This window comes from Dama dama, chromosome 11 (genome assembly GCF_033118175.1).
Source record: "Dama dama isolate Ldn47 chromosome 11, ASM3311817v1, whole genome shotgun sequence".
Lineage (NCBI taxonomy): Eukaryota > Metazoa > Chordata > Mammalia > Artiodactyla > Cervidae > Dama > Dama dama.
Window position 1 is genome coordinate 59,840,478 of NC_083691.1, and position 27,227 is coordinate 59,867,704.

General features: G+C 41.4%; 1 protein-coding gene across 1 annotated transcript in view; it reads left to right on the top strand.

Moving 5' to 3' along the window:
- The first annotated feature begins 1,658 nt into the window (after positions 1 to 1,658).
- The window catches only part of GCC2 (GRIP and coiled-coil domain containing 2), a 35,455-nt gene continuing 9,886 nt past the window's right edge, over positions 1,659 to 27,227 (top strand). The window contains exons 1-16 of the mRNA XM_061155351.1: positions 1,659 to 1,757; positions 1,853 to 1,909; positions 3,294 to 3,378; positions 4,495 to 4,559; positions 10,203 to 10,307; positions 11,306 to 13,777; positions 14,453 to 14,519; positions 16,640 to 16,740; positions 16,835 to 16,933; positions 20,901 to 21,020; positions 21,710 to 21,874; positions 22,217 to 22,321; positions 23,126 to 23,288; positions 26,147 to 26,247; positions 26,335 to 26,412; positions 26,915 to 27,052. Coding sequence (XP_061011334.1) covers positions 1,752 to 1,757; positions 1,853 to 1,909; positions 3,294 to 3,378; positions 4,495 to 4,559; positions 10,203 to 10,307; positions 11,306 to 13,777; positions 14,453 to 14,519; positions 16,640 to 16,740; positions 16,835 to 16,933; positions 20,901 to 21,020; positions 21,710 to 21,874; positions 22,217 to 22,321; positions 23,126 to 23,288; positions 26,147 to 26,247; positions 26,335 to 26,412; positions 26,915 to 27,052 — 3,927 coding nt within the window. The 5' untranslated portion in view covers positions 1,659 to 1,751. The remainder of the gene's footprint in view (positions 1,758 to 1,852; positions 1,910 to 3,293; positions 3,379 to 4,494; positions 4,560 to 10,202; positions 10,308 to 11,305; positions 13,778 to 14,452; positions 14,520 to 16,639; positions 16,741 to 16,834; positions 16,934 to 20,900; positions 21,021 to 21,709; positions 21,875 to 22,216; positions 22,322 to 23,125; positions 23,289 to 26,146; positions 26,248 to 26,334; positions 26,413 to 26,914; positions 27,053 to 27,227) is intronic.

Here is a 27,227-nt window from a genome sequence, read left to right on the forward strand (position 1 = left end):
ACACACACACACACACACACACACTTTCACTGTTCCTGTTCTAGCCCAACCCAAAGTCTGTAACAACTAGGACTACAGGATGACCTCCTTGGTCTCTGAGCCAGTGGGAAGCACCATGCTGACCTCCTTGCCCCCTCTACTGGCCAATCTAGCACATGGCTGTTTTGACCTGCTAAACTCGCCCAGAGGAACCACCCTGCCTAGGGACCATGGTGTCTAGAATCTTCCCCTGTGCTTGAATTACCTGTGCCCAGTTTATTTGCCAGTTATCTGGAAATAGGCAGAGAGGGACCAACTGTACCTAACAGACCCTGGCCTGGATCACCTGCCTCCTCTTACTGTGTCCGAGGCTTCCTGTGTATGTGCTAAGTTGATTTAGTCATATCTGACTCCTTCTGATCCCATGGACTGTAGCCTGCCAGGCTCCTCTGTCTATGGGATTCTCTAAGCAAGAATATTGGAGTGGGTTGCCAGGCCTTCCTCCAGGGGATCTTCCTAACCCAGGGACTGAACCCACATCTCCTTTGTCTCCTGCATTGGCAGGTGGGTTCTTTACCACTAGTGCCACCTGGGAAGTCTCAGGCTTCAGATGATGCTTTAAAAAAAAAAAAACCAACACCATATTCTGAAATAGCAGGAGAAGGTCCTGACACTGCTTTTCTGACACATTAGAGATGAATCCACCAAAACACACCAGTCCCCTTATTCTGAACCCCACCCAAATTCAATCCTATAGTAATAGATCATCTGAAATGAGGAGACCTAAAACTCAACCTGCAATGGGTAAAGAAATGAGACTATAGCTGTGGTTTCTTACAAGTTCTTTCAGCTGGACAAATGTCTCTGTGTCTGGTTTATTTCATGTGAATGGAAACAAGAAGTCTTTTAGGCCTGTGAACAACGCACTCTGAGATATGTGTAGAATTTGATGGGTTAAAGATAATTATCTAAGGGATACTTAGATATCCTGAGATTCTAATATGATTTTTCAGTCTTCACAGAGGGCTGTGAAGTAAAATTCATGAGCAAAATTAAGAAACCAAGCAAAAGTTGCTTGCTTCGAAAAAGTAATAGCATCTGAATCAGGGGAGGAGAGAGAAGATGGGAGAAGTGAGGGGACTAGAGAGTGGACAGGAGAGGGACAGGAACAGGAACAGGAGATGGGAGAGGAGACGGATATGAATGGGGACAGTTGAGAAGACAGCAGATTAGAGAGGAGACAGGATATGGGACAGCTGAGAGGACAGGAGATGAGAGAGAAGAGGGACAGGAATCAGAACAAAAATGGGGACAGGAGATGGGACATGTGATGGGACAGACGACGGACAGGAAAGTGGACAAAAGATGGGGCAGGAGAAGGGACAGGACACGGGGGAGAAGGACGGGAATGGAACAAGTGAAAGAAATGTGGCCGCCGGAGCCGCCTAGCTGCGCAGGGTCTGACCTTCCCAGGAGAGCCCCACGCCCCAACACCGGCGTCGAGCACAGGGCCCCGCCCCCGGGTGCGCCCCGCCCCGCCCCGCCCCGCCTCCTCGAGGGCGGTCCGGCGGGGCGGGGCGGGCCCGGCGGGGCGGGGCGGGCCCGGCGGGGCGGGGGGTAGAAGCCACCTCCCGAGGCGGAAGCGGAAGCGCAAGCGCCGCGGGCCCGTAGCCGTGGAGACGCGGGGGCGGGGCCGGCAGAGAAGCGAGACCTTTAACCCGCGGCGGCGTTCCGCTGGAGGCGCGGGTTGGAAGTGTGGGCTGCGGGCGGCCATGGAGGTAACGCGAGGGCTCGGGAGCCGAGGAACCACCTCCCCGCCTGCCGGGGTCTACACGGCCGCCCCTGACTGGCCGGCTCTCGTTGTGTTTTGCAGGAGCCTGTTCACGACGGGGTGGCCTCGCCGGCCGCTCCCGGGACCGGGAAGTCCAAGGTGAAGAGACGTCTGAGAGGCGGGTCCCACCGGGAGGGGACAGCCTGAGGGACAGCTTTCCTCGGGGTCCGGGCCTGAGCGGTCAGGGGCTCCCTCTGAGTTCGCTGGGGTGAACCCTGGCTTTCCATGCTGCCCCGGTCAGCGTGCCTCTGAGATGCCGCAGTTTCAAACGTTCAACGAAACAGTCTGGTTTCTGAGGTCCAACGGGCAACCGGACCAAGCCGGACGGGCGGGTGGGCGGTGTCGGGGGCTCGGTCCTGCCGGCGCCTCTTCTGAGGTGGACACAGGTCACCCCCATGGCATGGGCGGGGGTCGGTCCAGAGTTGGGGACTTGCTACTGAGGTTTCCTGTTACGGCTGAGTTTCAGACAGTCGTCCAAACTCTGTGTTCCCGGAAGTTTCACTGTGACCCGGAGTTAAATACTTCTGTGATCCCAGCTTTACCCATTAGAAAACTGAGCCCACAGGCGCTAAGTAACTTTCTCTCATTTTTCAGTTAAATCTTAAATGCGCCCTGATTCATCTTGCTGTAATTAGGGCTTAACGTGTTTTCCTGTAGCCAGAGGCTTCTTTCAGTTTGAATAGGACGAAAGTTTCTCACAACTGAGGAACTATAAATAAAGTTAGTCCCAGTTCCTTGATTTTGCAGTTAAAGAAATTAAATCAAATTAGAGAAAATGTCTTAACCTGTAACAAGAATTTTCTGTAGCAAGAGGATAATGTGCGGTTTTTTTTACATTTCATTGTAGTTGCTTAACTAATAATTACTGAGTTAAACTTGGATTTGCTGATCTTAAAAAACAAAGGTCCATCTAGTCAAAGCTATGGTTTTTCCAGGAGTCATGTATGGATGTGAGAGTTGGATTGTAAAGAAAGCAGAGCACCGAATGATGCTTTTGAACTGTGGTTTTGGAGAAGACTCTTTGAGAGTCCCCTGGAGAGGAGATCCAGCTAGTCCATACTGAAGGAAATCAGTCCTGAATATTCATTGGTAGGACTGACGCTGAAGCTGAAACTCCAATACTTTGGCCACCTGATGTGAAGAACTGACTCATTAGAAAAGACCCTGATGCTGGGAAAGATTGAAGGCAGGAGAAGGGAATGACAGAAGATGAGATGGTTGATGACATCACTGACTAAATGGACATGAGTCTGAGTAAACTCTGGGAGTTGGTGATGGACAGGGAGGCGTGGTGTGCTGCAGTCCATGGGGTGGCAAAGAGTCAGACATGACTGACTGAACTGAATATTAAAAAATGTGGTATTCAGTTGATATAAATATTCAGTAGGATTTTTTTTATATTTTGGCAGACTTTATGTTTCTTTTTTGTGGTATAGTAGAAACATGAATTATAACAAGTTGGTAATATCTCTACATCTTCCAGCTGGAAGCCTTGCCCAAGGAAGATCTTATCAAGTTTGCCAAGAAGCAGATGATGCTAATACAGAAAACAAAATTGAGATGTACAGGTATTGGGTTGAAAATACTCGTCTTGACCACAGTCTGGTTTAATCATGGTTGCAAATACTGGTTTTTTAATAGTACACTGGCTTGTTTTATCAGTGAATCCAATAATATTAGAGTAGTGCAATCTTACTTAATATTCTAACCACTTGTTTTGATTTTTTTTTTTTTTATTATCTCATAAGCCTAAACTGCAGTTACCTTTGAATTGATAAAAAAAGGTCAGAGAGAAAGATTTTAAGAAATAGTGTGTAAAAGTTAAGCACATTTTTTTTTTTTAACCTCCCATGGATTGTATATTCTTCTGAGTAAGGCATTTTTTCCTAAAGTTGGCAGTTGATATGTTAGAGGCGCGAGGTTCTGAGCCCAAACAAGTTTAGAAAAAAAAAGGCCCTAAATAAAGCAATAAAAGACTTCTTTCCTGGAATTCTGAAGCATATTTACTGAAGTTGCTTGATTCCCTATTCAGTTTGTATTTCTTTATATTCCATAAAGAGTAGGTGTTAGTTTCCTTTTGTATTATGTGTGAGTGAGCTCTTTTCAGTGACTTTTAACTGCCCAGTCTGAAAGCCAACACTTATTTTCTACTAGAACAGGTTTAGTTGTGTTTTTAAAGGTTGGATCCACTTATGATAAAGAGAGTAATTTATTTGAAAATGTGTAGGCACCAGATCTGGACATGAGTTGATGAAATAGATTACTGTGTATGTTTAATATGCGATTAGTTGTTGCTCTAAGATTAGACAGAAGTTATTTACAGTTGAAATAATGTCTGAGATTTGCTTCAGAAATGTCAGGATGCATAAGAGAAGAGGGAAGAAAGGAAGACAGGTTGGGATAAAATAATATTGCTCATTTAGTCAGTGTTAAACCAAGATGATGGAGCATAGAGGTTAATCATACTGTTCTCTCTAGTTTTTTTAATTTGCAGTTTTCCATGATAAAAAGGGAAATGAAAGGAAATGCCGGGTGAACTTAATGCTTTCTCAAAAATATGTGCTGTTTCTTAAATATAATTTATAGTGCTTTTTTTTTTAAAGAATATACTTCTCACATTAGCCAGTAATTCCTTCTTCATTTCTGAACTAGTATCTTTTTTTTATTTTTTCATAATTGTTTAGAGTTGGAGAAAGAAGTTGAAGAATTGAGGTCAAAGCTGGTTGCTGGAGGAGATGACATCATTAAGGTAAGGACACAGCGTGAGTGTTGCTTTGATTTTGTTTGTTTCCTTAGATGAGATGCCCAATGATAATTCAGATTTCCTGAGGGCTGTCCGCTGCTCCCACCCAAGGTTACATGCTCCATCTCTCTGGTTAAGTGTGTGGAGAGAGGTGGATGAACTCTGCTGCCCTTTCTGTTCTGACCTGGTGTTGCATTCTGTCCTTTGCATCCCACTCACTCTGTCCTTAATGCTTGCTACCTCGGTCTCAGTCCTCCTCTTCCCTTGCCCATGAGGAACCCAGCCCCGAGCAGGACTTTGAGGAGTCTCTCCATTTCCAGGGCTCTTTGTGAAGCACTTCATGTCATCCTTGTGAAGCACACTTATCTTGATGACCCTGTAACTGGACTCGCTCTCTTCTTAGTTCTACCTACTCTTGTCAGGTCACAGAATACTGTTTTTATCTTGTTATTCCCTGTTTAAAAACCTGAGTTGCTTATTCTTACTCACAGGACCTTATTTTAAAAATAATTTTTAAAATTTATTTGTTCGTTTTTGGCTGTGCTGGGTCTTTGTTGCTACTCAGGCTTTCTCTAGTTGTGAACCGGATCTACTCTTTGTTTTGATGTATGCGGTTCTCATTGCAGTGGCTTCTCTTGTTGTAGAGCACGGGTTCTGTGGTGTGTGGACTTCAGTAGTTGTGGCACATGGACTCATGGATCATTGGTTGTGGCCGAGGGGCTTAGTTGCTCCAAAGTATGTGGGATCTATCTGGATCAGGGATCAAACCTAAGCCCTCTGCACTGGCTGGAGGTTTCTTTACCACTGAGTCACCAGGGAAGCCCTTACGTGCCCTTAATGCTAATTAAATGCTTTTCCTTCCCCCACTTGGCCTGACCGTCTTTAAAGTTTCTTTGCTTCTGAAAGCTCTGCAATAATTTTTTTTTTCTTGCTTTTCCATGTTTGTAATTTGAGTCTTGCTGTCTGTTTAGTCTTTGATTATTACTCTCCCAGCTTGGGAGCGGTGGACAGTCGAGGGGCTCCCAGGAAGTTCAAGGAGTCTTTAAATCCCTGTGTACACCTCGTACTGCCATTTTGTTCTTTATTTAGCCAAAACAGTATATGAGTTCTGAATGGTGTGCACAAATAACATTTGGATTTGTAATGTACAGATTGGTTTAAGCATTTCTGAATCATAATGATTTTATTTGGTCATTACATGTTTTCGTGATTATTAATAGCCAAGGTTGGCCACAAAATTCATTCTAGTTTCTCATAACAGCTTACAGAAAAGCTCGAACAAACTTTGTGGCCAACCCAGTAATTAATTATGGCTTTCCTGGTGGCTCAGATGGTAAAGAATGCACCTGCAGTATAGGAGACCTGGATTTGATCCTTGGGTTGGGAAGATCCCCGGGAGGAGGGCATGGCAACCCACTCCAGTATACTTGCTTGGAGAATCCTCATGGACAGAGGTACCTGGCGGGCTACAGTCTGTGGGGTTGCAAGGAGTTGGACAAGACTGAGTGACTAAGCACAGTAATTAATTAAAAAACCTGACTCTAGAGCCAGACTGCCTGATTCAGATCTTGAGACCCTGCTCTGTCACATGCAGGCTGTGTGACCATGGCTACGTTTCCTAACTTCTCTGTGACTCTTCCACTGGAGACTAGAGAGAATAACGAATAACAAGACCTGCTTTCCTAGAGTCAATACACACAGTGCTGAGAGCTGGATCTGTCCCATAAGTACTCAGTGATTTTGTTATTACCGTGTATTATTTGTCGGGGATATTGTATATGTATATGTATGCATATATACATACATGCTCACCCACACACTAAAAAGCAGGTTTTTGTATCTGAAAAGAACATTGCAGATGCCATTGTGTCAGTGAACTCTTAGCCTTTAAAATATTTTCCATACATTTACATATCAGAATATTTAAATATTAAACATGTGTCCTTTGTTTCCTCCTTGTTCATGTATTCTCCTGTTCTGTCAAAACTACTCTTAAAAATGAGGGTAAAAATCTCTCTTAAGTTAGCTAAGTTTACCTTTCAGGTTATTAATTTAATACTAAAGCATGTTACCCTGACCACTTAAGTCTCAGAAAGTAAAAGCTTGGTAAAATTAAATCAAGATTGCCTGGCAAAATATCAATAACCTCAGATATGCAGATGACACCACCCTTATGGCAGAAAGCGAAGAGGAACTGAAAAGCCTCTTGATGAAAGTGAAAGAGGACAGTGAAAAAGTTGGCTTAAAACTCAACTTTCAAAAAACGAAAATCATGGCATCTGGTACCACCACTTCATGGCAAATAGATGGGGAAACAGTGATAGACTTTATTCTCTTGGGCTTCAAAATCACTGCAGATGGTGACTGCAGCCATGAAATTAAAACACATTTGCTCGTTGGAAGACAAGCTATGACCAACCTAGACGGCATATTAAAAAGCAGAGACATCACTTTGCTGACAAAGGTCTGTTTAGTCAAAGCTGTGGTTTTTCCAGTAGTCCTGTAAGGGTATGAGAGTTGGGCCATAAAGAAAACTGAGCACCGAAGAATTGATGTTTTTGAACTGTGGTGTTGGAGAAGTGATGTTTTTGAACTGTGGTGTTGGAGAAGACTCTTGAGAGTCCCTTGGACTGCAAGGAGATCCAACCAGTCAATCCTAAAGGAAATTAGTCCTGAATATTCATTGGAAGGACTGATGCTGAAGTTCCAGTACTCTGGCTGTCTGATTTGCAGAACTGACTCCTTAGACCCTGATGTTGGGAACGATTGAAGGCAGGAGGAGGAGGGGACAACACGGATGAGATAATTCTGTTCATCACCGACTCGATGGACGTGAGTTTGAGTAAGCTCTGGGAGCTGGTGATGGGCAGGGAAGCCTGGCATGCTGCAGTCCGTGAGGTCACAAAGTCAGACACGACTGAGCGACTGAACTGAAAATTAAATGAGAATGAAATCTTTTGATTTCCAGTCCTAATGAGAAGATTACACTGGAGAGTGATTGGAGGAGCTTGAGCATCAGCTAATCAGCTGCTTTTAGTTTTCTGTTGTAGTTTAAGTTTCTGCTTTGAGAAACTTAGAGAAACTATGAGTTTTCTGTTTTACAAAAACCACAAATTGCAGTATAATACATCATCTACACATCTGAGGAAGGGAATAGACTTTCCTGCTACATTTTATTCCTTCATTGGGAGAAAGTACACTGGAAAAACATGACTTTGAATGTAAAGTTTTCAGTTCATCATAAAAATGTATGGCTTTTTAGGGGGCTTCCCAGGTGGTGCTAGTGATAAAGAACCCACCTGCCAATGCCGGAGATATAGGATACCTGGGTTCAGTCCCTGGGTTGGGAAGATCCCCTGGAGAAGCAAATGGCAACTCACTCTAGTACTCTTGCCTGGAGAATTCCATGGACAGAGGAGCCTGACAGGCTACAGACCATGGGGTCACAAAGAGACAGAACTGAGTAATTAACACTTTCACTAACATTTTTACAAGTTTCAATTATTAAATTTGTGATAGTCATCTTCTAGTGCATTGAAATACATCTGAAGTTGTATTGCAAACCTGTCATATTTGACTTTAAAAAAAAAGAATAAAAATCCCTATTTTCCATGTCAAACTGAGAGGTGTGTGGTATTACAGTGAGCTTATATGCTGCTTCCAAATGCACAAGGAAGGGAAAGATTGCAAGTTAGGATGTGAAGTTTCTTGTACATATCCCTCTTGTTGTTTTCTTGTTGCTGGAATTTGTATTTCCTGGGAGATGACTGTGCATTTTGTGCCTCTGATCTCTAAGGATATTTATAGTTGTTTTCCGATAATGCCCTCTGTATATCTCCTAAAATTATTGTTTTCAGGCTTCCCCTGATAATTTATCAAAAAGTTTACATTGCAATACTATGTAGTGTGAAAAAAACTAGTTTTAAAACTGAAATTGTAAAAAAAAAAAAAAAAAAAAAATTGAAATTGTTTTAACAAAAGTAATGTATGCACATGATTTAGAAACAGTGCTAACAGCTAATAACTATAATACTGAATAGTTTATGGAAATTATGTTTCTAAATAATACGTGCTATCCTTTGATTTATTCCTTGATGAGACATTTAGCTATTAACTTCCTGTTATAACTGATGAATACTTAGCTATCTTTCACAATGACGCCTACTTTCCAAATGGTTAAACAGATCAAATAATCGTTCATATACTTTCTCCTGGATACCTGCCAGCTCAAGCCTTCTGTCCTGTGCTCATTTGTTCTGATTGTCTCTAGGTCTGCTGTGGTTTTCCTGGAGCCAGCCTCGTGCCATGACCCAGTGAATATCTGTGCTGCTTTCTGCTTCAGCCCCTCACCTCCACCCCACTTGCTGGGTGGAATGTCATTTATTTTCCTGGTTAACCTTCTTGTTCTGTAGACCATGTTCTTCTCTAAGTTCCTGAGAACAGAGGCATAGGAGGAAGATTGTTATCATCTTGTATTGAAAAGTGGCTGTATTCTACTCTCATGTTTATAGTGTTTATAACTTGATATAGAACTCTTAATTTTTTCTGCATCTGCTTTGTTTTTATATTTTTTTCTTTATTGTTTCACATTCAGAAGTTCAGAGGCAATTCTAGGGTGATAGTTGATTTTGTTGTTTAGGATTTTATCTAGGTTTTAAGGTTTAGGATTGATTAAATTCACAGTGAAATGGGTCCATGATTTTCTTGCATTGTAAAGTCCTTGGATATTGTTATCAAGTTATGCCAGTTGTGAGAATAACTTGAGAATTCTTCTTGCTTTTTATTTTCTCTGAATAAACTCGTATGTAATTGGGATAATCTGTTGTTTGAAAACTTGATAGAACTCACCTGCAAAGCTCTCTTTTCCTCCTGTGTCTTTTGTTTAAACCTCTAGTTTAATTTTTAAGTAGTTACAGTATTGATTTGTGTGTGTGTGAGAGAGTTACATTTTTCTAGGAATTTTTATCTATGCCGTTTTACTTTTTGGTATTATTGGCAGGTTAATAATTGATCATAATATTCTTATTAACTATTTAATCTGTAGTTTATATATAGATAGGTTCCCTTTCTGTTCATTGTGTTTATGACTTCCATCTTCTCTTGATCAGTCTCATAAGAGGTCTGCTTTGTTAGCTTTGTTTTCAAGAAACTGACTCTTGGCTTGTTCTGGTTTCTACTTCATTGAGCTCCTCTCCTATTTCATCTTGGCAGGGTATGAACTTTTTCTGGGGGTGGAGGGACACTGGGGGTTTGCTTGCCCGTTGTTCTAAGCACTCCTGATCAAGAGTGTCAGTCCCAACTAGAACCTACTTCCTGTACCCACCTCAGCGGTATCTGGTGCCTCCATTCCTGAGCATTTGGTTTTCTAGTGAATGTTTGCCAACTTCTTGTATGTTTCTCCGTGTGAGCCCTTAGATTCTAGCCTGCTGCTGCTTTCTAATTCACTTCTTCCACCTCCTCCACTGTCAGTTTTTCAAAGTTGTATTGAGATTTTTCATATTTGCATGTCTTATCTCCTTTTCCCTTGGTTCTTGTGTATAGCCTTTTAAATATGCTTACTTTAGCATGGTTTGGAGAGGTGAGGAGATAATTATGGGTAAATCAATCCACTGTTTTTAACCTCAAACAAATTGCCCTATTCCAAAACAGGCCTTGACTGAACGTCTGGATGCTCTTCTTTTGGAAAAAGCAGAGATTGAGCAACACTGTGTTTCTCTGAAGAAGGAAAATATTAAAATGAAGCAAGAGGTTGAGGTAAGGCAGGATTTTATTTTTTGTTTTTTTTTTTAATTAACTTATAAAATATAGTTGTAAATTTTAGAACCAAGATCTTAAAAAGCATCTCATTGGACTTCCCTGGTGGCTCAGTGGTAAAGAATCTGCCTGTCAATGCAGGAGACACAGGTTCAATCCCTGACCCAGGAAGATCCCACATGCCACAGAGCAACTAAGCCAGTGCACCACAACTACTAAGACCACATGCTGTGGAGACTGAGCTGTGCAATAGGAGAAGCCACTGCAATGAGAAGCCCCTGCTTACCACAGTTAGAGGCAAGTCTGAGTAGCAATGAAGACCCAGCACAGCCACAAATAAATAAATATAAATAAGACTAAAAAAATACTAAGAAAAAAAAAAGCATCTCATCTTATTTTAACTATAATATTTGCAGATAAGGAAACAGACTGATATTTTAAAAGAAGGATAACTGAAATCACTGAGCTACACAGGGAGATACAACTAACATTTACCTGTTCATTGTTTACTCTTTTTAGCTGTAGTATCATTTTTTAATAAAATGGGGAAAATACCTATTTTATGAAATATCTGTTTTATGAGAAACTACCAATTTAAATGCTGATGGTCCCACATACTGTACATACTGCTGCTTGTTCACTTCTAGGATACTTGCCTGCCATTGGGTCTGTGCTACTTTTCTCCCCAAAACTTTATCACTCTATTTAGGAGATGTTCATTAAAGCCTGTAACTTAATAGAACTTATGTAATTTATTACCATTTAAAACAAAATTAAACTCAGAGATTTCCTTGCTTTGAGTAAGACTTTAGTACTACTGCTGGATATCATCATCATTCTTAAGGTGGTCAGAGCTTCTAAGCAGAATTTTTGAGATCTAAGGATCATATTTCTCTGTGTACATTGCTACTTGTTTCCTCTTAATGAGACTGTATCTCATATTTTTCCTGAGGGCAGGGGTTTTGTCTTAAATAATTTTTGTGTGCTTATATTTATAGGATTCTGTAACTAAGTTGGAAGATGTGCAGAAAGAGTTGGAACAGTCACAAAGAAGCTATGGGAAAGAAATAGAAAATTTGAGAAATGAATTAGCAGCAGTACATTCCAAATACAGTAACGATAAAGCTGATTGGCAAAAGGAAGTGGAAGAAGCAGCAAAAAAACAATTAGAGCTTTCAGAACAGCTCAGGTTTCAGAGTGATTCTGAAGATTATGTTAAAAAGCTGCAAGAAGAGATTCAGAAAATTAAGCCAGCCTTTGAGGATCAAATTTTATGTCTGCAAAAGCAGTTAGAAACTGCCACAAATGAAAAAGAGCAAGAAATTACTCACCTCCGAGGAGTGATTGAGGCTAATTGTCAGCAGTACCAAAAAGATATCAATAGTTTGCAAGAAGAACTTGTACAGTTGAAATCTACACACCAAGAAGAGGTGAAAGAACTGATATGCCAAATTGAAACATCTGCCAAAGAACACGAAGCAGAAGTAAATTATTTGATCCAGCTAAAGGATAACTTAGTCAGAAAGTGTGAGGCAGGTGAGATGAACATTCAAGAGAAGTATAAATATGAATTAGAAAATGAAGGGAAAGCCTCAGGTGCAGACCAAGAAAATCAGGTGTGTTCTTTGCTCTTAAAGGAAGATTCTCTTGTAGAACAAGCAGTAAATGAAAAACTTAGACACTTAGAAGATGCCCTAAAGGAACTGGAGTCCCAACATAGCATCTTAAAAGATGAGTTAACTTACATGAATAATCTAAAATTAAAACTTGAAATTGATGCCCAACATATAAAGGATGAGTTTTTTCATGAACGGGAAGATTTAGAGTTTAAAATTAATGAATTATTACTAGCTAAAGAAGAACAGGGGTATATAATCGAGAAATTAAAATCTGAACTAGAAGATGCAAATAAACAGTTTTGTTGCACCATAGAACAACATAATAAGGAAGTACTTAGTCTGAAGAAACAGCATCAAAAAGAAATAACAGAACTAAATGAGACATTTTTGTCAGATTCAGAAAAAGAAAAGTTGGCATTAATGTTTGAAATACAGGGTCTTAAGGAACAGTGTGAAAAACTACAACAAGAAAAGCAAGAAGCAACGTTAAACTACGAGGGTTTACGAGAGATTATGGAAATTTTACAGACAGAGCTGGGGGAATCTGCTGAAAAAATAAGTCAAGAGTTTGAATCAATGAAGCAACAACAAGCATTTAATATTAATGAACTTCAGCAGAAGCTCCAAACTGCATTTAATGAAAAAGATGCTCTTCTTGAAACTGTGACTTGTCTCCAGAGAGAAAATGATAACTTACTGTCACAGCAGGAATGTGTACCAGAACTTGAAAATACCATAAAGAACCTTCAAGAGAAGAATGAACTGTATCTAGCTAGTCTCCATCAGAGAGATACCATGTTACAAGAATTTGAAGCAAAGATAAGTTCTCTTACTGAGGAAAAATATGATTTCATAAGTAAGATGAAAAGTTCTCATGAAGAGATGGATAATCTCCACAAAAAATGTGAAAGGGAAGAAAGGTTGACTGTAGAACTTAAGGAAAAAGTGGATCAGACTGCCCAGTACAACAGTGAACTAGAACAGAAGGTAAATGAATTAACAGCAGGACTAGAAGAAACTTTAAAAGAAAAGAATGAAAAGAACCAAAAACTGGAAAAGCTTACAGCTCAGTTGAAAACTCTCTCTGAAGACCAGGAAGCCATGTTATTGGAAGTGAGGTCTCTTCGTGAAGAAAATAGCAGACTGAGTTCAGAGAAGAATGTGCTGAGCAGGGATCTGGAAGCCCTCCTGTCTCAAAAAGGAGACGTTACACTTCAGGAGCAGATCTCTAAATTAGAAGAGGAACTTCGGTTAGCTGTCAGAGAAAGGGATAATTTGAATCAACTGTTGGAAAATGAGCAAGTTCAGAAGTTGTTTGTTAAAGCTCAGTTGTGTGGTTTTCTTGAACAGATGGAGTCAAAAGTTTCACAAGAAAGGGAAGAACAGGATGTTGTAAACATCCTACAAGCCATGGGTGAATCCTTAGGTAAAATAAATGAAGAAAAACACAACTTGGATTTTCAGTATGATAAAAGGGTAGTAGAGTTAGAAAAAGAGATTAAGCTCCTTCAAGAAGAGCATATGGTTCAGTGTGAGGAACTTAGGTCTCTACTAAGAGATTACGAGCAAGAGAAAGGTGTCCTAAGGAAAGAGTTAGATGAAGCCCTCTTGGAAAAGGAGGCCTTGCAGTCTGACCTTCTGGAGATGAAGAATGCCAGTGAACAAACAAGGTTTGAGAATCAGAATCTCCTAATTCAGGTTGAAGAAGTGTCTCAAAAATTGTATAGAGAAAATGAAAATCATCATGAAAAAGAAAAAGATTTTATAAAAGAACTTGAAAACCTAAGGCCATTATTGGAACAGAAAGAATCTGAATTGCAAGATGTGAGAGCAGAGTTAATATCATTAAAGGTAATATTAATTTTATTTAAGTAAATTCTTAGTTCTAGTCACAAGCTCTAGACTATAAATATTACTGTTTCTACACTTCGAAGTCAAAGTAAATTTTTAGCATTTAAGCTCAAATGCAAATTTTTGAAAGTACATTAAACATATTCCCATCACACTTAATCATACTGATTACTGTTGGTTTTAGATCATTTTGGAATCTTGATTTTACATAAGATTAAGTGGCCAGGGGGTTAAATGTTGGTCAAAAGTAGTCACCAGCAAAACTACAACTAAATTTAATTTTATCCTTGTGTGATAGATATATTACCTTAAAGCACACTGTTAAGCAAAAAAATAGGCTAAAGCAATATTTCATTTAGCCAAAACTTCAGATTTTCCTCCCAAGATTGTGGCAGGATAAACTATGGTCATCATTTAATCTCTTCCTTATTACATTATGTATTTGTTATCTGTTGGGTGGGTCATCTTGGGCTTGGCTGCTATTGTTTTTAATACTAAATGCTATGTGCATGATGAGATCAGAATTACTGGGTCTCTGAAGGGAAGAGAAAGTCTGTTCAGGTGATTGCTCTCTGTATGAATTCTCTTTAATAATTTTTTTTTTCATGCTTAGCATAATGGCCAGTTCATCATGGGGAATGCAGTGATTGTCTTTGTTTTTCCTATAAAATCTAGGATTCCTTCAAGAAATCACCTGTAGAAAGTGATCAACCTTCAGTAAAAGAGTTTGAAGAAAAAATAGGTAACTATGGTTTTGCATATGTTGTCACAGTTAATTGAACAGATTCATAGAATTAGAACAGAGTGGGAAGTTCTCTCCCCAGTTAATGAGGTGTTAAAAGCATAGTATCACTCTTCTTCTGATGGCCTCTGCCTTCTGCTCACCTTCACTTTCAAAACTCTCACTTTCTGTTGTTTCATCCAGAGGACTGTTGTGATTCCCTTTATAAAAAGTGCCATGCTTGTTTTGGGGTTTTTCATTCATTTAGCAAACTTGGCTTGAAAGCCCAGCTACCTAGGCACTGGTGATAGGAAGGTGACTAAGATGCAGTCTTTGTCTTTAAGAATGCACAGCAAGAGAGGGCCGTTCCTCCCAGAGTTTGAGGTATGGACGAGGTCCGCTGGTGGCAGTGCAGGATGTGATTAACTGCTTGTTGAGTTGGGAGAAACATCACAGGACAGGCTGTCCTTGTCTTAAAGAGTGAGTAATGTGACCCAAGAAGGAGGATGCTGTAGCAGGAGGAGACTGCAGGTGCTGGTATGTTCACACCACTGACGTCCGGGGGCCTCCTGGGACATTCTAGAGTGGGAGAGGCCATTCCCAACAGGGCTGGCGTAATGTGTGGAGGAGTCTGGCTTCATCACTCCTGCTTATCCCTCAGAGTAACATTTCAAGATGGGGTTGTGTGAGGTACCTGTAATTCCTCTAAAATTTTAGTGCCCACTTATTGCGGGGGTAGTGGGAACAATCTGGAGTGACCCACAGTCTTCTCTCATGGACGGTTGGAATGGTCGGGGTGACTAGGAGAAGGCTGACCAGGTAAGACACTGTTCTCTGCATCGTTAGCATTAGAAGCCCTGAGGTGGAGATCACCAAGGAAGTCAGTGTAGAAGAAAGACAAGGATCAGAAACAGTTCTCTGTCAAGTAAAAGTCAGAAAGATAGAAATGGCAAAAGAGAGAAAAGAAATAGCTGGAGGGTTAGAAATACCCAGAGCATAAGATGTCTTGGAAGCTAAGACCTGTGAAGTGCATTTGGAGGAAGTGTTGAGGAGGGAAGAAAGGCCATTTTAGTACTCAGGCCAAGCCCGAGCTAAGCAGCATCAAGGTCGTTGATAACTTGATAACAGTTGCCATGGTATGCACAAGCCTGACCGGAGTGGATTCAAGGAGAAAATGGGGGAGAGAAATGGGAGAACAGACATAGACCATGCTCAGAAGGAAGAGAAGGGACAGAGTCCAGAGGGGTGGTGTGGGTTTGTGTGTGTGAGAGAGAGAGTGAATGAAGTCTTACCTGTCTTCTCATGACCCTCCCCTCCTCTCCTTGGCTGCTTCCAATCTTTGTTCCTGACCTTAAGCCCTTGGTGGCATTTCTTTTGTTGCATGTCTGTCACCTGCTAGGGTGAATCCATTAGAGTGGGTTTTGCTGCACAAAAGAGGGGAGAATTGTGCACTGATGGCCCAAGTAGTTGAGGGGGTGTGGGGTGAGACACAGAAGTGGAAGAGTTGGCCTGTGTTACACACACAGACGGTGCCCCTGTCATAGCCGAGGAAGGCAGTGATGAACAAAGGCACAACTCAATGAATCAGCAAGTGCAGAAGTTCAGATCATGACCGAAGTCCATCAGAGACACAAGAAGTAAGATCTGGAGCATGGAGTTTATGTCTGGGAGACGGCCAGAGAGGTTAAGGGAGAGTCACACTGGACATACTGAAGTCCAGCTGGAAAATTCAGACCCACCCACCAGAGGTGCCTATAGATCATGAACGGTGAAGAGCGTTTGACGTCTCTGCTTCATCCTGACTGGCTGTCACCACCATGGAGCCCAGCATACCTGCATTTCCAGGAGGTGCTCTCCTGTTCAGGGGTCCGGATGGCCTCTCCATGTATGAACACTGAGGAGATGGGCTGTTCTGGAAGACCGAAGAAAATGAGAATTCTGTTCATTGTTTGCCTTGCTTAGGAAATGCATAATCAAGCTTTTACTTAAAAATAGATACTTTGCTATTTATTTTAATTTCAAATTGTATATTTTGTGTACTAGATTAAAGTTCCATTTCTAGGACTAAAATAAGTAATTCTAATATTTTTCCCTAGTTTTCATTTGAGTTTATGTATAATTCTTTCATTTTATGTTTTTAGGATACCTGGAAAAAGAAGCCAAAGAGAAAGAGGAGAAAATAAATAAGTTAAAACTAGTTGCTGTGAAAGCAAAGAAAGAACTAGAGTCTAGCAGAAAAGAAGTAAGTTGACTTAAAAATGCAAGATTTGTGAACCTTACCTTTTAGAAAATCAAGTTTTTCTGTGCATTAAAAAACTATCACATATTTAAAATAGGCCCGGATGCTGCAGGAAGAACTTGAATCTGTTCGCTCAGAAAGGGATCAGTTGTCTACTTCCATGAGAGATCTCATTCAAGGAGCTGAAAACTATAAGGTAAAAATAGTTACATTAATGACAAGTTACATTTGTAACTTCTAAGTTAAGAAATGTACTTGAAATATAAAACTTTTTTTTAGTTTATTTATTTTAATTGGAGGCTAATTACTTTACAATATTGTAGTGGTTTTTGCCATACATTGACATGAATCAGCCACGTGTTCCCCATGTACATGTGTCCCCCATCCTGAGCCCCCTCCCACATCCCCTGTCATCCCATCCCTCAGGGTCGTCCCATTGCACCAGCCCTGAGCACCCTGTCTCATGCATCGAAACCTGGACTGGCAATCTGTTTCACATATGATAATATACATGTATCAATGCTAGTCTCTCAAATCATCCCACCCTCGCCTTCTCCCACAGAGTTGAAAAGCCTATTCTTTGTGTCTCTTTTGCTGTCTCGCATATAGGGTCATCATTACCATCTTTCTAAGTTCCCTATATATATATGCGTTAGTATACTGTATTGGTGTTTTTCTTTCTGACTTAACTTCATTTTGTATAATAGGCTCCAGTTTCATCCACCTCATTAGAACGAACTCAAATGCATTCTTTTTAATGGCTGAGTAACATTCCATTGTGTATATGTACCACAGCTTTCTTGTCCATTCATCTGCCGATGTACATCTAGGTTGCTTCCATGTCCTGCCTACTGTAAACAGTGCTGTGATGAACATTGGGGTACACGTGTCTCTTTCAATTCTGGTTTCTTCGGTGTGTATGCCCAGGAGTGGGATTGCTGGATCATATGGCAGTTCCATTTCCAGCTTTTTAAGGAATCTCCACACTGTTCTCCATAGTGGCTGTACTAGTTTGCATTCCCACCAACAGTGTAAGAGGGTTCCCTTTTCTCCACACCCTCTCCAGCATTTATTGTTTGTAGACTTTTTGATAGCAGCCATTCTGACTGGTGTGAGATGGTACCTCATTGTGGTTTTGATTTGCATTTCTCTGATAACGAAAACTCTTGTCCATAACATAGTCATCTTGTATGTTTTAGTAAAGGTTTTCACTATTTGTGTGTGTCTGTGTATGTGTGTGTGTAATGTGTCATCCTAGTATCAAGGTTTTAAGTGGCTAGGCTTTAAATATGCCTTTAAAGTATTGTCTTTTAAAACTACCATTTCTGTTTGGGATTTCCTAATAAAATCAGTAACAAACAAAAATGGCTACTGTTACAGTCCTCTGGCCAAGGGAATAAATGTGAAAGTTAGACATGTCTAACACAAAAGTGAAAACACTATTTGGAGGTATTATTGCTCATCAGCCTAAATAACATGAGACACTATAATAGGAAAATGTAAAAATAAAACATAAGAACATGCCATTTTGTTTCTTTATGCATTTGAATATTTCTACAGCCAGGCTGAGCCTGAGTACTAAGGAGACAGTGGTCAACCAGGTAGGTGGAGTTTCTGCTTGCCTGGCCTTTAGTCCTAGTGGCAGTAAGAGCAGACAGACAAGGAAATAGTGTGTAGGAAAGTTAAGGTGGGTGGGGTGACTTCTGTGTAACAACAAGCACTGTAGGCCAGGCATTCTTCTCAGTGCTTGACATGTCCTGTCACACGTAATGTGTGTGTGTGTGATAAGCATGTTATTAACGTTGCTGGTTTACCAGCGAGGAGTCAGGTCACAGAGCAAGAAGCCAGTGGAGCGGGGGTTAGGTTCAAGCATTTGGTTCCAGATCTCTTCTTCCAGCAAGTAAATAAACCGTGCTGCCCCAGTGAGACCTGAAAACAGAGAAACCAGGAAAGGAAAAATCAGAAAACTGCTTCAGGAAAATCTAGTTCCACTCTCCAAAATGAATTCTGAGGTTTTGTCAGAAATGAAAGTGATTTTTTAAAATTAGAATAAAATACTTGATCATATGATCTCTAGATGCAAAATACTTTTCTAAACTTAAGAAGTTACAAGGGGAAAGAGACTGAACTAGATAAAACTAACAAATGAAAATATGACAAGGGATTGGTATCCTTAACACATAAAGATACCTCATTCATTTTTAAAAAATCCTTATTTGAAATTTATATATGGATTTATCTGTCTTTTATGAGTCATTAGGAGCTTGCTTCTTTACATTTTGAGAACTATATAATCTAATTTATTTTCCTGTAAGGGTAGACCAAGTATACCAATTTACTTCTTTAAAATATAGGACGGGGGTGGAATGTAGAACATCCAAGAACTGTGGGGCAGCTACAAATGTATAGCATGTGTGCAATATGAATGCCATAGGAGAAGAGAGAGAAAGGAACACGGAAATACTTGGCACAGGGATGACTGATTACCCAGTTTAATGTCAGGTGCCAAGTTACAGATCCGGGAAGGAAATTCAGGGAACACCACACGTAGCACAACCAGAAGAGGTGCACCGTGGCATGTCATTTTCAGATTACAGAAAATCAAAGATGAAAGTCCTGAAAGAAGCCACAGGAAAAAAAAACATGTTATGTATAGAGGATTACATCAAATTTACAAGGACCCATACAAAAGAGAAGAGTGTAAGATGCATTACTTAAGGTGTTGAGAGAAAAAACCCACCAAGCTAGAATGCTTTGCACTAGAAGTGAAGGAGCAGTAGAGTTTCTTAGAAATTGAGGGTGTTTGTTGCCAGTAGACATGCCTGTCAATAAATGTTGAAAGAAGTTCTTTAAGACTTCCCTGGCGGTGTGGTAGATAAGAATCTGCCTGCCAGTGGAGGGAACACGAGTTCAATCCCTGGTCCAAGAAGATCCCACTTGTTGAGAAGCAACTAAGGTCGTGCTCCACAACTCCGGAGTCCGTTGCCCATAGAGCCCATGCTTTGCAACAAGAGAAGCCCGTGCACCAAAAGGAAGAGTAGTCCCCATGCCACAACTAGAGAAAAGCCCCTGCAAAGCAGAGAAGACCCAGTGCAGCCAAAAAAAAAATTTTAAGAGTTCTTTAGAAAGAAGAAAGATAATACAGGTCAGACCTCAAAGGGGCAACACAGTATTGGGGAAGAACAGAATGGGAGGATTAGCCCTGCCCTACTGCGAGACTTAGTGTGGAGCTGCAGCAGTCAGGATTTGTGAGTGGTGGTGGTAGAAGAATGAACAGACAGCAGTGGAGCAAAGAGCCTAGAATCAGATCACAGGTAGAGTCAGCTCCTCTCTGTTGTCAGAAACAGTCATGTTGTTGGACACAATTCCAAAGGCACACAGTCCATGCAGGACAGCCCAGCTGTGCTTCCTTGAGGCCACTTTCAGGGAAAGCCAGAGGCATGTGTTAGTTATTTTGTACAGGGCTGCATTTTTGTGAAGAACAGTCAGTAGTTGACCAGGAACAAGGGGAAAACAGGATTTACCAGAAAAGGGAAAGAAAACACAGGCTACAGGGAAGAGTTGAGTCTTGCTGCACATTGGAGGATCTCCTCGCTGGCTGGTGTGGATTGCAGAGGTAGGTCCTGGGGTTCTCTCCTGAGCAGGGCCGACTAGAAACATCAAAGGAAAAAGTCACGTGGTTTTAGGGTCTTTGGAAAAGACCTGAGTGTTCTGCTGCAGAGTGTGAGACTGTGTGTGGGGTCCTCTCATATTCCTTGAGCACCTCTGCTTCACCTGGGCCAGGCCCGAGGCTGTCCTCAGCAAGACTCTGTAGGTAACAGGTGACAAGGGTAAACTTTTTCTCCTGCCTGCTTAAATGTTGTTCATGTTTCAGAAGTTTATTTTTGATGACTAGATAGATAACTTGGAGATATTGCATTGTATATGTTTTAAATCCTCTTTGAGCCTTTAAGAGACCACCTCATACCAAAAGTCATCTAGATTATGCTAATTTTATTGTATGATGCCATGGGGTAAGTCTGTCAAATGTTGAATCTAGGTAAATATTTCAGGCTTCCAGAATGAACTCTTAAGGCTTATGTTAAGATGGCCCAGTCATACAGTCTGAGGAGTTGCATGTATGATAATATCCTGAAGTTAAGTCCTTTTGTCTTCTGTTGAAGAATCTTTTATCAGAATATGATAAGCAGTCAGAGCAGTTGGATGCAGAGAAAGAACGTGCCAATAACTTTGAGCATCAAGTAGAAGACCTTACAAGACAATTAAGGAATTTGACTTTTCAGGTAACTTTAAATTGAGTAAATTCATGGTGATTCAGATGGTAAAAAATCTACCTGCAATGCAGGAGACCCAGGTTCAATCCCTGGGTTGGGAAGATCCCCCTAAGAAGGGAATGACATACTGCAATATTCTTGCCTGGAGAATCCCATGGACAGAGAAGCCTGGCAGGCTACAGTCCGTAAGGTCACAAAGAGTCAGACATGACTGAGTGACTGACACTTTGACTTTCATATGTGAAAACTGTAATAAGTGTATTTCAATTCTAATATTTTTTGCAGAAAAAGTTAAAATTAGTACATAGAAACTTCATTTTATTTTCTTTTCCCCAATGTTGAGAGAAGAATATGACCAATAAACTGGCAACCATCCTGTCTTACTTACGGCTGTAATCTCAGCTCCCCTGAGGTTTTTTTGTTTTTGTTTTTTTCATTTTTTGCCTTTTCCTCTGTTAGTGCTCCTGGTCGCTTGAAATGTTTTCCAAATTAACATCAGTAGTGACTGTGTTTTATTTTTTTTTTGTGACTGTGTTTTAAACTTACTCTTGATTTTTGCATTTTCATTTCATGGACTCGATTCTGAAATCTTCATTTTTTTTATACTGTGCCAGTATTCTCATTATGTTCCATTTTATTCTTCCTCTCCTGTATGTATTTTCTGTGTGTTTACAGTAATGAATCATTTGTCATTGTAGTATGAAAAATTAACCTCAGATAATGAAGACTTCCTGGCCCGTATCGAGACACTGCAGTCTAACGCCTGCTTATTGGAAGTGCAGATTCTAGAAGTCCACAAAGCCAAGGCTATGGCAGACAAAGAGCTGGAAGCTGAAAAACTTCAGAAAGAACAGAAAATAAAGGTCAAAACAGTTCTGTGGGGTGAATTCATTTCACACAGTGGTGTTTTTATTGCAGTAGTTCAGTGAAGGAAAGACTTGCTAATGAGCAGCATTTGTTAAATCAGCAAAGTTTATTAATTCCTTAATGTGGAATTAAAGTTAATTAATTGAAGTTAATTAATTCCAACTGTGAAGTTGAGAATCCACAGTACGATTTTTGGGTGTATATTTTTTAAATATGGAAAGATATCCAAACTCTGTACTTTGTATGTCAGATTTATTTTATCCTATATGAATGCTTTTATTTTTTTAAAAAAACATTGGTTGGCTTAGGGGTCCCAGTGTTTCTACTTTTAATTTTAGGAGCATGCCAGTTCTGTAAATGAACTTGAAGAACTTCAGCTACAGCTTCAAAAGGAAAAGAAACAGCTTCAGAAAACCATGCAAGAATTAGAGCTGGTTAGAAAGGTAAAGAATCTGCCTGAAATGCAGGTGACCTGGTTTCCATCTCTGGGTTGGGAAGATCCCCTGGAAAAGGGAACGGCTACGCACTCCAGTATTCTGGCCTAGAGAATTCTATGGACTGTATAGTCCATGGGGTCGCAAGGAGTCGGACATGACTGAGTGACTTTCACTTTCAGAAAGGTAAAATGAAACACTAAACTCAGAATAGCAATGTTCTCATTCTTAAACTATCCTATAGACCCTGAAAAGTAATATTTCAAAAACAAGGTTATTTGTGATACTGAGGTACTCCTTTATAAATTATTTGCCTCAAAATATGGCAAATTTAACTTAGGTGTCCGAGTGCCCATCTCTCTGGAAGAATTTAGGCTTGGTTTGCTGTTTTATTTTTTGTACATGATTATTCTGTGACACATGAAAATTTAGTTAATGTCAAGAACTGAAGTTTGTATTATGCTGAGAACTTTGGTGAATTTTTCTCTACTCTTCCAAAGATGGGAACAAAAATAAAGGTACTATAAGAGCTGCTTAAAATAGGAATATTTTATAGATAAGAATAGACCAGTTGTAGTTAATGAAAATTATAATATACAATGAAACTGAGAAAGTTAAACTATTTACAAAAGCGGTCAATTTTATGAAATTACAATCTAGGAAGTACCCCAGCATCTTCATTAACATATGAAGTTTCTGTGCTACAGAAAAGCATCCTAGAGCAGGTGTGTTGCGATCTTGATCCTTTCAGAAATTGCTAGACAGAGTTAGCTCATCCACTGTCACATGGCCCTCTCATTGTAACCTGTGCAGGATGCCCAGCAGACCACACTGATGAACATGGAAATTGCTGATTACGAACGCTTGATGAGAGAACTGAATCAGAAGTTAGCTAATAAAAACAGCAAAATAGAAGACTTGGAGCAGGAAATAAAAATCCAAAAACGGAAACAAGAGACCCTGCAAGAAGAAATGAGTGAGTAAAACAGAACCCACTGCACCTCATGGTGACTGTCTTCAGCAGAAGGGGGGTGGGGGCCAGTGCTGATGGTTTCCTTGACCCGCCCTTGGCAGCCCAGTCATCCTCACAGTAGGGACCGTGACTAGGGACTAAAGAGGGGGGCTGTAAGACTACCAACTGTGCCCTTGTGTACATTCAGTCCTGTAAACATTTCTCAGGGGTCCTGTTGTCAGCAGAGCAGGATGGTTGTAATGGCCGTGAAATCTTTCTGAGGTGATTCTGTTCCATTTTATCTGTGAAATAATTTCCAACGTAAGCACTAGAGCTGTGCGTGTCCCTTAGGCAGGCCTTCAGCTAACAAGCAGATATATTGTGTTTTTATTTTAATTCAGCTTGAGATGTTTTTAATTTTCTTTGAATCTCTTCTTTGACCCATGGGTTTTTTTTCATTCCTAAATAATTAACAGGGTTTTCAGATACTTTCTGTGCTTGGTTTCTCTGGGCCCTTGCCTGTGCACACACCCGTCTTCCAGCTGTGTTCTTGTGCATACTGGGTAGCAGGGCTCCAGGTCACAAACACTTGCAGACATTTGACTTTGTGAGTTAGCCAGCTAGCTAATAAAGAGGCTCAGGTCTTGGGAAAACTTAAAAAGAGCTGCTCATTCAAGAAGGCCAGCACCTCTCGCTGGTGAGTCAGCGCAGACACGAGAGGTCCAGTCAGTGGGTGTCAAGAGTGCAGAGGGAGAAGCTTCTGTGGACGAATGGTTGGGGGTTGGGATTTGTGTTGAATCTTAGGATTTGGAGAGAAAGAGCGAACTGGGACAGGGCGGTCCTTTCTGCAGCCATAGTTAGGAGCAGAAGTAGAAAGGAGTAACATAGTGTGGAAGTCTTTACAGGTTGGAGGAAAGGGCTTGACCTGTGAGGGAGAAGTCAAGTATGCTCAGAAGGTCTCCTTGATCCAGTTCAGGAGGGACCTGAACACAGAGTGGACTTGGGCCTTTTTGATGATTCAGCCCATTGTGGGGTCTGGGAAATGCAGGCACCCCGGCAGGCAGGGGCCCTGAGGCCTGAGCTGGGGGCTGTGGCTGGACGGGGAGGAGAGTGGGGACATGTTGGAAAGTATCCACGCAAAACTGTCAGCCAGCTCACTCTGCCATGTGTTGCAATCTCAGCCCTGCCCCTCTGCAGGGCCTGTCTGGCTCCTCACACACCCTCCTCACCTCTGGGGCGCAGCGGCCCTTCCTCTTCTGAAACATGGCGGCTGCTTTTCCACACCTTGTCATTCATTCGCTGTGCCCTCACCTTCCCACCTCGTGAGCACCTTTTGGAGTCATCCTCAGTCTCCAGTGTCTGCTGTCCCCACAAGCCTTCCTTGTCCCATGCAAATGTAACCTGGCTGTGACCTTTAGTTCACGTGGGTCCCCACAGCCTTTTTATTTCTTTTGAACATTTCAATTTTGCTTTACATCATCACATTATCCAGAGATTATCCTTAATTTCAGTCTGTGTTCTTAAAGGTCAGGAACTTACTCTGTCATGATTCCTGGAGCACTTAAAGGCTTTATATGTAATCTGTGCCTTGTACAGTCTTTGCAGGACTGGGTAAATAGTTGCCAGGAAGTTACCGGTGGTGACACATCATAAAGGCAAGTCAAAGTGTATTCTTACAGAACACCGGCTCTTGTTTACTGAGTGATGTAGTCAGTGGGTGTGGATTTAGCTTCATGGCAGTAGTCGTTGCGCTTGGGGTCTTCTAGCTGCGGTCACACGGACCCACGTGTTACTTGTTCTGTCAAGGACCAGGTTGTGGTCTCTGTCAGATGCTCTGTATTTGCTTCACGACAGCTGCGGCTGGGTTGGCCTGCTTCTGTGGTTGGTTCTGTGATCTGGAAAGTGCATCCACTTTACTCCCATTTGATAGTAGCTTCCTCTTTACTTCTGTTACATAAAAGTGTTTTGTTTTGATCACATTTCAGTCTTCCTTTATTGAACTTTGTCCTGCAAGACAATTAGTGTCACAAAATCAGACCAGGTGGTTGGAAACACAGCATGTCTTTTGAGGTATTTCTTATTGTAAAGTCTTTAGCTTTTAGATACGCAGTAAGTATATGCCCTTATTTCAGAGATGCGTGCTAAAATACTTACAGACAAGTGGGTTTCAGGGGTGGGGAGTACCTGTGCGGCACAGGAGTTGGGTCAGCAGGTGAGTCTGGGTTGCAGTAAAGGGCAGGACGCATGTGTTCTCTGCTTCGCGGACCCTGAGGTCTCTGTCCTGTTCCTCCTGGGCTAAAGCAGCCGTAAGTAGCATGCAGACAGGCTGTGCCCAGAATCAGGCAGCAGCCACGGTGCATGCAGGCCCGACACCTCGCTTGGTGGGATGAGATCAGCCTGTGTTGGTGGTAGTTAAAGGTGGTCACAGGTACAGTGGGATTTACTATATTATTGTCACTATTGTCATATATGTTTAAAGTTCAGTTCAGTCGCTTAGTTGTGTCCAACTCTTTGCGACCCCATGAATCACAGCACGCCAGGCCTCCCTGTCCATCACCAACTCCCGGAGTCTACCCAGACCCATGCCCATCGAGTCGGTGATGCCATCCAGCCATCTCATCCTCTGTCATCCCCTTCTCCTCCTGCCCGCAATCCCTCCCAGCATCAGGGTCTTTTCCAGTGAGTCAGCTCTTCGCATGAGGTGGCCAAAGTATTGGAGTTTCAGTTTCAGCATCAGTCCTTCTAGTGAACACCCAGGACTGTTTGTCATAAAAAGCTAAGACGGGTTCCTTTCAGAGATAGGCTAATACAAAGAAAAGATTCTTGTTCGGTTACTTATATCCACTTGTAAACCTTTCCCCTGAAATGATCTTTCCCATTAGCTTCGCTGCAGGCTGTGGTACAGCAGTATGAGGAAAAGAATACCAAGATCAAACAGCTACTTGTGAAGACCAAGAAAGAACTGGCAGATTTGAGGCAAGCGGTATGCGCATTCCTGAGTTCTATCTTTGAATACAAGTATTTATCAATATCATTGTTATTTAATTTAACCAGGTTTCTTGTTCTGCAGGAGACTGATCACTTAATGCTTCAGGCATCTTTAAAGGGTGAACTGGAGGCCAGCCAGCAGCAAGTAGAAGTCTATAAAGTAAGATTCTTTTTACTGTTAAAGGCTTTTAGAAATTTCCATGTAGAAGTAAGCTGCCACATGGGGGGATTTTATACACACATACACATACACATACACACACACACACACACACACACAATACACGTTTGCGCACACACATTTCTTCCCCCTAAGTATCCTTCATCAGCCAGCATTTTGAGAAAATAGAAGCAATAATTTATTTCTGTATCCATTATGTTTATGTATAACAGCTTGAGGTATTTAATTAAACATTGAACTGTAACATGTGTTCTGAAATTTTTTCATGATTATTTGATTGATTTAAGGAAAACCAAATTAATTTATTGAGAAAATATTCTACTCATGTTGGCTCCACTCTTTGAATAATAAGTTAAAATTCCTACTCTTATGTCTCTTGCACATAGTCCCCTCTCAAACCCCACCTTAACATTTAAGGGAAGTCTGTTTAACCAGCAAAGATCTGGTTCCCTCGCTCCTCACTGAAAGCCTCTGCCCCCAGATTCAGCTGGCGGAAGTGACAGCAGAGAAGCACAAAGCCCATGAGCGCCTGAAGGCATCGGCGGACCAGCACCAGCGCACGCTGGGTGCCTACCAGCAGCGGGTATCAGCCCTGCAGGAGGAGTGCCGCGAGGCCAGGGTGCGTCCTCCGGTTGTGGGGTGGGGGTAGGCTCCCAGCAGTTCAACCCCTCCACCTGACCCCAGCCCAGACAACCCAGACCCTTACTAGCACAACTTGTTTCTGCTAAAAGGAAAGACAGAGGTACACATTGTTTCCATTTTAACCTTGTTTTGCAGTTTCTGTGTGTAAATAA